Raw genomic sequence first — 12,012 nt, 5'->3', positions numbered from 1 at the left:
ATAATAGAACTGAAAAATTTGAATGTGGTTATAACTTTAAAAGTCTTTAAGAGGAACTGTTGCTATACATACCTGGCCAATTTTAGACTCTTTTGGGTGTCAATTTAAAGTACATCCATACTGTATTACTACAATTTTACAATTCTGGTTCCTAATATAATTGATAATATATGTGTATATGCTACCCACCGAATTTGAGTGTTATTTGTCATTGCTATATAACTCTAGAATCGTTTGAGGCCATAACTTTATTTGAGGTATAATTATCAGCTCTTTGATAGCTCTGGGGATAATACAACTAAAATGTTATGAAGCTTCCAGAAAACTGGGTCTCATTATCGAGAAAATGTAGGGAAGGACATTTCCTATGGACACATGTATGAAGGTAAAAATGTGAAAATCTTGTGAAGAGATTTGAAATAAGTCTGACTTCTTGTACATTTATTCTTCCCAAATGTTATCTATCAGTTGATAGAACGCCACCTGTTGCCACATGCCCTGCGGATATCCAGCGGGAGGTTGGATTAAGTCAAACGAGTACTCAAGTCTTCTTTACTGCACCTACTGCAATAGACAACAGTGGACAAGTCCCGACAATTATTTCTCAAAGTCATTCAACAACAGATTTCTTTAACATTGGTAACACCCAAGTTACCTGGACCTTTGCTGATGCCAATGGAAATCAAGATTCTTGCAGCTTCAATGTCATTATTGTACAAGGTCAGTATTTCTGAAATAATGCTTATTATAGTTAATGACATAAACCTGCATGAATTTTCCTCAGAAAAAAAAAAAAATCCTTTTGTAACTGCAAAATATCTGTATTATCGTTTTACACTGACGTTTCTGCAGCTTTGTAGATGGCAAGGACAACATTAAGGTAATTGCAGCTTTGTTTGTCATACAGGTCAGTATTACTTGGGAAATAAAGCTTGATTTAAGAATCAAATGAAAAGACATCAACCTAAAAAATAAATGATATCCTTTATTAAATATAAAATAAACATCTAATGATCTTTTTTTTTTTTTAATAGTAAATTTGATCCAAAAAAACTAAAAGTTTGATTCTTTTGCAGAAGAATCCCCTTGTACAGTGCGTCCCAGATGAAACGAAACCAAGAATTATCAATGTTTTATCATAACTTACTCACAATTATAATTGATAAATGACACATATTTGGAAAGGTTAGATCCTCCTCTTTCATTTGATGCAACTCATAATAATGCATATTTCACGTATGAGTGATTAAAATCAATTTGAAGAGAGGAAGCCGAAAAGTCGTTTGGCGGGCGGTATCTGAATTTCAAGGAGAAAATCAAATTTCTAGAAAGTTGAGTTTCTGCCCTTTCATATGACACCTCATTCAGGAAAAATGAGCTAGGAATAACAAAGTTCTGTTTGTTTAAAGTAATGCTTGCATTTCCATGATTTGATTAAACGAATTTGTTTCACTGGCTGCCTGCCGTATCAACAAACGAACTTCACAAAAGACTTAACTCCGTTTCGTTGACAATCAGCCGTAGACGAAAGACTTCATGCATGGCTAATTGTCAATGAAACAGAGTAAAGTCTTTTGTCAATTCTGCTTTTTGCTACGGCAGGCACCCAGTGAAAATGAATTTGTTTGCTAAAATTATGAAAATGTAAGGGCTACTTTAAACAAACAGAACTTTGTGATTCCTTGCTCATTTTTCCTGATTGAGGTGTCATATGAAAGGGCAGGAACTCAACTTTCTAGAAATTTGATTTTCTCTTTGAAATTCAGATACCGCCTGCCAAACGTCTTTTCGGTTTCCTCTTTTCAAATTGCTTTTAATTACTTATGCGTGAAATATGCATCATAATGAGTTGCATCAAATGAAAGAGGAGGATCTAAGCTTTCCAAATATGTGTCATTTATTAATTATAAATGTGATTAAGTTATGATAAAACATCAATAAATCTCGGTTTTGCTTTTTCTGGGACGCACTGTATATCTCTACCATTTTATGTTCAATCCTGTAGTGTTGCAAGTGTTCTTTACAAGCTTGCATACATGTACGGTATATGAACTGTGTCATAGATAATAGAACTGAAAAATTTGAATGTGGTTATAACTTGAAAAGTCTTTAAGAGGAACTGTTGCTATACATACCTGGCCAATTTTAGACTCTTTTGGGTGTCAATTTAAAGTACATCCATACTGTATTACTACAATTTTACAATTCTGGTCCCTAATATAACTGATAATATATGTGTATATGCTACCCACCAAATTTGAGTGTTATTTGTCATTGCTATATAACTCTAGAATCGTTTGAGGCCATAACTTTATTTGAGGTATAATTAGCAGCTCTTTGATAGCTCTGGGGATAATACAACTAAAATGTTATGAAGCTTCCAGAAAACTGTGGGTCTCATTATCAAGAAAATGTAGGGAAGGACATTTCCTATGGACACATGTATGAAGGTAAAAATGTGAAAATCTTGTGAAGAGATTTGAAATTAGTCTGACTCCTCGTACATTTATTCTTCCCAAATGTTATCTATCAGTTGATAGAACGCCACCTGTTGCCACATGCCCTGCGGATATCCAGCGGGAGGTTGGATTAAGTCAAACGAGGACTCAAGTCTTCTTTACTGCACCTACTGCAATAGACAACAGTGGACAAGTCCCGACAATTATTTCTCAAAGTCATTCAACAACAGATTTCTTTGACCTTGGTAACACCCAAGTTACCTGGACCTTTGCTGATGCCAATGGAAATCAAGATTCTTGCAGCTTCAATGTCATTATTGTTCAAGGTCAGTATTACTCAAATAATGCTTATTTGAGTTAATGACATAAACCTGCATGAATTTTCCTCAGAAATAAAAAAAAATCCTTTTGTAACTGCAAAATATCTGTATTATCGGTTTACACTAACGTTTCTGCAGCTTTGTAGATGGCAAGGACAACATTAAGGTAATTGCAGCTTTGTTTGTCATACAGGTCAGTATTACTTGGGAAATAAAGCTTTATTTTAGAATCAAATGAAAAGACATCAACCTAAAAAATAAATGATACCCTTTATAAATATAAAATAAACATCTAATGATCATCTCTTTTTTTTAAAAGTAAATTTGATCCAAAAAAACTAAAAGTTTGATTCTTTTGCAGAAGAATCACCTTGTACAGTGCATCCCAGATGAAACGAAACCAAGAATTATCGATGTTTTATCATAACTTACTCACAATTATAATTGATAAATGACATATATTTGGAAAGGTTAGATCCTCCTCTTTCATTTGATGCAACTCATAATAATGCATATTTCACGTATGAGTGATTTAAATCAATTTGAAGAGAGGAAGCCGAAAAGTCGTTTGGCGGGCGGTATCTGAATTTCAAGGAGAAAATCAAATTTCTAGAAAGTTGAGTTTCTGCCCTTTCATATGACACCTCATTTAGGAAAAATGAGCTAGGAATAACAAAGTTCTGTTTGTTTAAAGTAATGCTTGCATTTCCATGATTTGATGAAACGAATTCGTTTTAACTGGCTGCCTGCCGTATCAACGAACGAACTTCACAAAAGACTTAACTCCGTTTCGTTGACAATCAGCCGTAGACGAAAGACTTCATGCATGGCTAATTGTCAACGAAACGGAGTAAAGTCTTTTGTCAATTCTGCTTTTTGCTACGGCAGGCACCCAGTGAAATGAATTTGTTTGCTAAAATTATAAAAAAAATGTAAGGTCTACTTTAAACAAACAGAACTTTGTCATTCCTTGCTCATTTTTCCTGATTGAGGTGTCATATGAAAGGGCAGGAACTCAACTTTCTAGAAATTTGATTTTCTCTTTGAAATTCAGATACCGCCTGCCAAACGACTTTTCGGTTTCCTCTTTTCAAATTGCTTTTAATCACTCATGCGTGAAATATGCATCATAATGAGTTGCATCAAATGAAAGAGGAGGATCTAAGCTTTCCAAATATGTGTCATTTATTAATTGTATATGTGATTAAGTTATGATAAAACATCAATAAATCTCGGTTTCGCTTTTTCTGGGACGCACTGTATATCTCTACTATTTTATGTTCAATCCTGTAGTGTTGCAAGTGTTCTTTACAAGCTTGCATACATGTACAGTATATGAACTGTGTCTTAGATAATAGAACTGAAAAATTTGAATGTGGTTATAACTTGAAAAGTCTTTAAGAGGAACTGTTGCTATACATACCTGGCCAATTTTAGACTCTTTTGGGTGTCAATTTAAAGTACATCCATACTGTATTACTACAATTTTACAATCTTGGTTCCTAATATAACTGATAATATATGTGTATATGCTACCCACCAAATTTGATCGTTATATGTCATTGCTATATAACTCTAGAATCGTTTGAGGTCATAACTTTATTTGAGGTATAATTAGCAGCTCTTTGATAGCTCTGGGGATAATTCAACTAAAATGTTAAGCTTCCAGAAAACTGTGGGTCTCATTATCGAGAAAATGTAGGGAAGGACATTTCCTATGGACACATGTATGAAGGTAAAAATGTGAAAATCTTGTGAAGAGATTTGAAATAAGTCTGACTCCTCGTACATTTATTCTTCCCCAATGTTATCTTTCAGTTGATAGAACGCCACCTGTTGCCACATGCCCTGCGGATATCCAGCGGGAGGTTGGATTAAGTCAAACGAGGACTCAAGTCTTCTTTACTGCACCTACTGCAATAGACAACAGTGGACAAGTCCCGACAATTATTTCTCAAAGTCATTCAACAACAGATTTCTTTGACCTTGGTAACACCCAAGTTACCTGGACCTTTGCTGATGCCAATGGAAATCAAGATTCTTGCAGCTTCAATGTCATTATTGTACAAGGTCAGTATTACTGAAATAATGCTTATTTGAGTTAATGACATAAACCTGCATGAATTTTCCTCAGAAAAAAAAAAAAATCCTTTTGTAACTGCAAAATATCTGTATTATCGGTTAACACTGACGTTTCTGCAGCTTTGTAGATGGCAAGGACAACATTAAGGTAATTGCAGCTTTGTTTGTCAAACAGGTCAGTATTACTTGGGAAATAAAGTTTGATTTAAGAATCAAATGAAAAGACATCAACCTAAAAAATAAATGATATCCTTTATTACATATAAAATAAACATCTAATGATCATCTTTTTTTTTTAATAGTAAATTTGATCCAAAAAAACTAAAAGTTTGATTCTTTTGCAGAAGAATCACCTTGTACAGTGCATCCCAGATGAAACGAAACCAAGAATTATCGATGTTTATCATAACTTACTCACAATTATAATTGATAAATGACATATATTTGGAAAGGTTAGATCCTCCTCTTTCATTTGATGCAACTCATAATAATTGGAAATTAGTCTGACTCCTGGTACATTTATTCTTCCCAAATGTTATCTTTCAGTTGATAGAACGCCACCTGTTGCCACGTGCCCTACGGATATCCAGCGGGAGGTTGGATTAGGTCAAACGAGTGTTCAAGTCTTCTTTACTGCACCTACTGCAATAGACAACAGTGGACAAGTCCCGACAATTACTTCTCAAAGTCATGCAACAACGGATTTCTTTACCATTGGTAACACCCAAGTTACCTGGACCTTTGCTGATGCCAATGGAAATCAAGATTCTTGCAGCTTCAATGTCAATATTGTACAAGGTCAGTATTACTTAAATAATGCTTATTAGAGTTAATGACATAAACCTGCATGGATTTTCCTCAGAAATTAAAAAAAAAATCCTTTTGTAACTGCAAAATATCTGTATTATCGGTTTACAGTGATGTTTCTGCAGCTTTGTAGATGGCAAGGAATATATTAAGGTAATTGCAGCTTTGTTTGTCATACAGGTCATTATTACTTGGATATAAAGTTTGATTTAAGAATTGAATGTAAAAACATCAACCTAAAACATAAATGATATCCTTTATAAATAAAATATAAAACATCTAATGATCATCTCTTTTTTTAATAATGAATTTGATCCAAAAAAACTAAAAGGTTGATTCTTTTGCAGAAGAATCACCTTGTATATCTCTACCATTTTATGTTTCAATGCTGTAGTGTTGCAAGTGTTCTTTAAATGCCTGCATACATGTATATGAACTGTGTCATAGATAATAGAACTGAAAAAGTTGAATGTTGATATAATGGAAAGACATTGAGAGTAAACTGTTGCTATATATACATGGCCAATTTTAGACTCTTTTGGGTGTCAATTTAAAGTACATCAATACTGTATTACTACATTCTTGGAGCCTGGTTCCTGATATTCTACCTATTAAATTACAGTGTTTATGTATAAAATGTATGAGTCATCGCAATAGCTCCATTCAATGAAATAGGTTGGTTAGTTTTGGGGATAATAAGACCAATAGTGCATACCGGTAGTGAATATCTAGTTGATGAAACAGTTCATGTAGAACACAAGCCTGTGAGCAGGTACAAAAACAGACATTTTTCGATGACGTACAAAATTTGTCCAACTTGTTATACCTGTGTACCAAAATGTGGAATAATATTTCTAATAATCAGCTGCGTTTAATGAAATAGTATTTGGATATAAAAAACTCTTGTTTGGGTCTTTTAATGAACAGTTTCTTCTCAGTTTTTACTATGTTTATTCTTCGAGCTGTCATGGTTAGCGTTGTTTAGTATTTTTTATACAATACAATACAATACAATAAAGTCATTTATATAGCGCTCTTACGAACTAACTGTTGTTTCACAGCGCTTTACATAAAAAGTTATAAAAGAATCTATTGTTGATCATGGTCAAAGAGGAGAGTTTTTAGACATTTTTTAAAAACCTTTTTATGCATCGATCCATTCATCGAGATTGAATTCTGGAGGCATACATCTGTATAATGCATGCTTGCATTATATTAATTGTAGCATAGATTATTATTTCCATATTTTGATTCTACTTACATTTAAACTTGGGAAGATATTTTAGAGCCTATGTTGTTATATATGCATAGCCATTCAGTTTTTTATAGCTCAATCAGTTGCATCATTATGATATGTTTTTCATGTAGTTCTTTGCAAGACACATTTTCTGCCATTTTAAACTAAATTAATTAATACAATATTGCTACAATTTTACAATCCTGGTTCCTAATATAACTGATAATATACAGTATGTGTATATGCTACCCACCGAATGTTAGTGTTATTTGTCATTGCTATATAACTCTAGAATCATTTGAGGCCATAACTTTATTTGAGGTATAATAAGAAGCTCTTTGATAGCTCTGGGGATAATACAACTAAAATGTTAAGCTTCCAGAAAACTGTGGGTCTCATTACTGGGAAAATGTAGGGAAGGACATTTCCTATGGACACATGTATGAAGGTAAAAATGTGAAAATCTTGTGATGAGATTGGAAATTAGTCTGACTCCTGGTACATTTATTCTTCCCAAATGTTATCTTTCAGTTGATAGAACGCCACCTGTTGCCACGTGCCCTGCGGATATCCAGCGGGAGGTTGGATTAGGTCAAACGAGTGTTCAAGTCTTCTTTACTGCACCTACTGCAATAGACAACAGTGGACAAGTCCCGACAATTACTTCTCAAACTCATGCAACAACGGATTTCTTTACCATTGGTAACACCCAAGTTACCTGGACCTTTGCTGATGCCAGTGGAAATCAAGATTCTTGCAGCTTCAATGTCAATATTGTACAAGGTCAGTGTTACTTAAATAATGCTTATTAGAGTTAATGACATAAACCTGCATGAATTTTCCTCAGAAATAAAAAAAAATCCTTTTGTAACTGCAAAATATCTGTATTATCGGTTTACACTAACGTTTCTGCAGCTTTGTAGATGGCAAGGACAACATTAAGGTAATTGCAGCTTTGTTTGTCATACAGGTCAGTATTACTTGGGAAATAAAGCTTTATTTTAGAATCAAATGAAAAGACATCAACCTAAAAAATAAATGATACCCTTTATAAATATAAAATAAACATCTAATGATCATCTCTTTTTTTTAAAAGTAAATTTGATCCAAAAAAACTAAAAGTTTGATTCTTTTGCAGAAGAATCACCTTGTACAGTGCATCCCAGATGAAACGAAACCAAGAATTATCGATGTTTTATCATAACTTACTCACAATTATAATTGATAAATGACATATATTTGGAAAGGTTAGATCCTCCTCTTTCATTTGATGCAACTCATAATAATGCATATTTCACGTATGAGTGATTTAAATCAATTTGAAGAGAGGAAGCCGAAAAGTCGTTTGGCGGGCGGTATCTGAATTTCAAGGAGAAAATCAAATTTCTAGAAAGTTGAGTTTCTGCCCTTTCATATGACACCTCATTTAGGAAAAATGAGCTAGGAATAACAAAGTTCTGTTTGTTTAAAGTAATGCTTGCATTTCCATGATTTGATGAAACGAATTCGTTTTAACTGGCTGCCTGCCGTATCAACGAACGAACTTCACAAAAGACTTAACTCCGTTTCGTTGACAATCAGCCGTAGACGAAAGACTTCATGCATGGCTAATTGTCAACGAAACGGAGTAAAGTCTTTTGTCAATTCTGCTTTTTGCTACGGCAGGCACCCAGTGAAATGAATTTGTTTGCTAAAATTATAAAAAAAATGTAAGGTCTACTTTAAACAAACAGAACTTTGTCATTCCTTGCTCATTTTTCCTGATTGAGGTGTCATATGAAAGGGCAGGAACTCACCTTTCTAGAAATTTGATTTTCTCTTTGAAATTCAGATACCGCCTGCCAAACGACTTTTCGGTTTCCTCTTTTCAAATTGCTTTTAATCACTCATGCGTGAAATATGCATCATAATGAGTTGCATCAAATGAAAGAGGAGGATCTAAGCTTTCCAAATATGTGTCATTTATTAATTGTATATGTGATTAAGTTATGATAAAACATCAATAAATCTCGGTTTCGCTTTTTCTGGGACGCACTGTATATCTCTACTATTTTATGTTCAATCCTGTAGTGTTGCAAGTGTTCTTTACAAGCTTGCATACATGTACAGTATATGAACTGTGTCTTAGATAATAGAACTGAAAAATTTGAATGTGGTTATAACTTGAAAAGTCTTTAAGAGGAACTGTTGCTATACATACCTGGCCAATTTTAGACTCTTTTGGGTGTCAATTTAAAGTACATCCATACTGTATTACTACAATTTTACAATCTTGGTTCCTAATATAACTGATAATATATGTGTATATGCTACCCACCAAATTTGATCGTTATATGTCATTGCTATATAACTCTAGAATCGTTTGAGGTCATAACTTTATTTGAGGTATAATTAGCAGCTCTTTGATAGCTCTGGGGATAATTCAACTAAAATGTTAAGCTTCCAGAAAACTGTGGGTCTCATTATCGAGAAAATGTAGGGAAGGACATTTCCTATGGACACATGTATGAAGGTAAAAATGTGAAAATCTTGTGAAGAGATTTGAAATAAGTCTGACTCCTCGTACATTTATTCTTCCCCAATGTTATCTTTCAGTTGATAGAACGCCACCTGTTGCCACATGCCCTGCGGATATCCAGCGGGAGGTTGGATTAAGTCAAACGAGGACTCAAGTCTTCTTTACTGCACCTACTGCAATAGACAACAGTGGACAAGTCCCGACAATTATTTCTCAAAGTCATTCAACAACAGATTTCTTTGACCTTGGTAACACCCAAGTTACCTGGACCTTTGCTGATGCCAATGGAAATCAAGATTCTTGCAGCTTCAATGTCATTATTGTACAAGGTCAGTATTACTGAAATAATGCTTATTTGAGTTAATGACATAAACCTGCATGAATTTTCCTCAGAAAAAAAAAAAAATCCTTTTGTAACTGCAAAATATCTGTATTATCGGTTAACACTGACGTTTCTGCAGCTTTGTAGATGGCAAGGACAACATTAAGGTAATTGCAGCTTTGTTTGTCAAACAGGTCAGTATTACTTGGGAAATAAAGTTTGATTTAAGAATCAAATGAAAAGACATCAACCTAAAAAATAAATGATATCCTTTATAAAATATAAAATAAACATCTAATGATCATCTTTTTTTTTTAATAGTAAATTTGATCCAAAAAAACTAAAAGTTTGATTCTTTTGCAGAAGAATCACCTTGTACAGTGCATCCCAGATGAAACGAAACCAAGAATTATCGATGTTTATCATAACTTACTCACAATTATAATTGATAAATGACATATATTTGGAAAGGTTAGATCCTCCTCTTTCATTTGATGCAACTCATAATAATTGGAAATTAGTCTGACTCCTGGTACATTTATTCTTCCCAAATGTTATCTTTCAGTTGATAGAACGCCACCTGTTGCCACGTGCCCTGCGGATATCCAGCGGGAGGTTGGATTAGGTCAAACGAGTGTTCAAGTCTTCTTTACTGCACCTACTGCAATAGACAACAGTGGACAAGTCCCGACAATTACTTCTCAAACTCATGCAACAACAGATTTCTTTACCATTGGTAACACCCAAGTTACCTGGACCTTTGCTGATGCCAGTGGAAATCAAGATTCTTGCAGCTTCAATGTCAATATTGTACAAGGTCAGTGTTACTTAAATAATGCTTATTAGAGTTAATGACATAAACCTGCATGGATTTTCCTCAGAAATTAAAAAAAAAAATCCTTTTGTAACTGCAAAATATCTGTATTATCGGTTTACACTGATATTTCTGCAGCTTTGTAGATGGCAAGGAATATATTAAGGTAATTGCAGCTTTGTTTGTTATAAAGGTCAGTATTACTTGGGAAATAAAGTTTGATTCAAGAATTGAATGTAAAGACATCAACCTAAAAAATAAATGATATCCTTTATAATTAAAAAATAAAACATCTAATGATCATCTCTTTTTTTAATAATGAATTTGATCCCAAAAAACGAAAAGTTTGATTCTTTTGCAGAAGAATCACCTTGTATATCTCTACCATTTTATGTTTCAATCCTGTAGTGTTGTAAGTATTCTTTACAAGCTTGCATACATGTATATGAACTGTGTCATAGATTATAGAACTGAAAAAGTTGAATGTGGATATAATGGAAAGACATTGAGAGTAAACTGTTGCTATATATACATGGCCAATTTTAGACTCTTTTGGGTGTCAATTTAAAGTACATCAATACTGTATTACTACATTCTTGGAGCCTGGTTCCTGATATTCTACCTCTTAAATTACAGTGTGTATGTATAAAATGTATGAGTCATCGCAATAGCTCCATTCAATGAAATAGGTTGGTTAGTTTTGGGGATAATAAGACCAATAGTGAATATCTAGTTGATGAAACAGTTTATGTAGAACATAAGCATGTGAGCAGGTACAAAAACAGATATTTTTCGATGACATACAAAATTTGTCCAACTTGTTATACCTGTGTACCAAAATGTGGAATAATATTTCTAATAATCAGCTGCGTTTAATGAAATAGTTTTTGGATATAAAAAAATCTTGTTTGGGTCTTTTAATGAACAGTTTCTTCTCAGTTTTTACTATGTTTATTCTTTGAGCTGTCATGGTTAGCGTTGTTTAGTATTTTTAAAAACCTTTTCATGCATCGATCCATTCATCGAGATTGAATTCTGGAGGCATACATCTGTATAATGCATGCTTGCATTATATTAATTGTAGCATAGATTATTATTTTCATATTTTGATTCTTCTTACATTTAAACTTGGGAAGATATTTTAGAGCCTATGTTGTTATATATGCATAGCCATTCAGTTTTTTATAGCTCAATCAGTTGCATCATTATGATATGTTTTTCATGTAGTTCTTTGCAAGACACATTTTCTGCCATTTTAAACTAAATTAATTAATACAATATTGCTACAATTTTACAATCCTGGTTCCTAATATAACTGATAATATACAGTATGTGTATATGCTACCCACCGAATGTTAGTGTTATTTGTCATTGCTATATAACTCTAGAATCATTTGAGGCCATAACTTTATTTGAGGTATAATAAGAAGCTCTTTGATAGCTCTGGGGATAA

At 33.4% G+C, this 12,012-nt stretch overlaps 1 protein-coding gene across 7 annotated transcripts in view; it reads left to right on the top strand.

Moving 5' to 3' along the window:
• Positions 1 to 12,012, top strand: part of LOC587453 (mucin-17) — a 151,038-nt gene that overhangs the window by 60,376 nt on the left and 78,650 nt on the right. For 4 of the 7 annotated variants that reach the window (XM_030975374.1, XM_030975372.1, XM_030975369.1 and 1 more), the window contains 7 exons: positions 469 to 720; positions 2,534 to 2,785; positions 4,598 to 4,849; positions 5,408 to 5,659; positions 7,437 to 7,688; positions 9,501 to 9,752; positions 10,311 to 10,562. In XM_030975374.1, the coding sequence (XP_030831234.1) occupies positions 469 to 720; positions 2,534 to 2,785; positions 4,598 to 4,849; positions 5,408 to 5,659; positions 7,437 to 7,688; positions 9,501 to 9,752; positions 10,311 to 10,562 (1,764 nt within the window). The remainder of the gene's footprint in view (positions 1 to 468; positions 721 to 2,533; positions 2,786 to 4,597; positions 4,850 to 5,407; positions 5,660 to 7,436; positions 7,689 to 9,500; positions 9,753 to 10,310; positions 10,563 to 12,012) is intronic. The other 3 variants (XM_030975375.1, XM_030975371.1, XM_030975373.1) reach the window with 3 other exon arrangements.

This window comes from Strongylocentrotus purpuratus, unplaced genomic scaffold, assembly GCF_000002235.5.
Source record: "Strongylocentrotus purpuratus isolate Spur 01 unplaced genomic scaffold, Spur_5.0 spur5_scaffold_8, whole genome shotgun sequence".
NCBI classification, from domain to species: Eukaryota; Metazoa; Echinodermata; class Echinoidea; order Camarodonta; family Strongylocentrotidae; genus Strongylocentrotus; species Strongylocentrotus purpuratus.
This window is presented reverse-complemented; position numbering and strand designations above follow the sequence as displayed.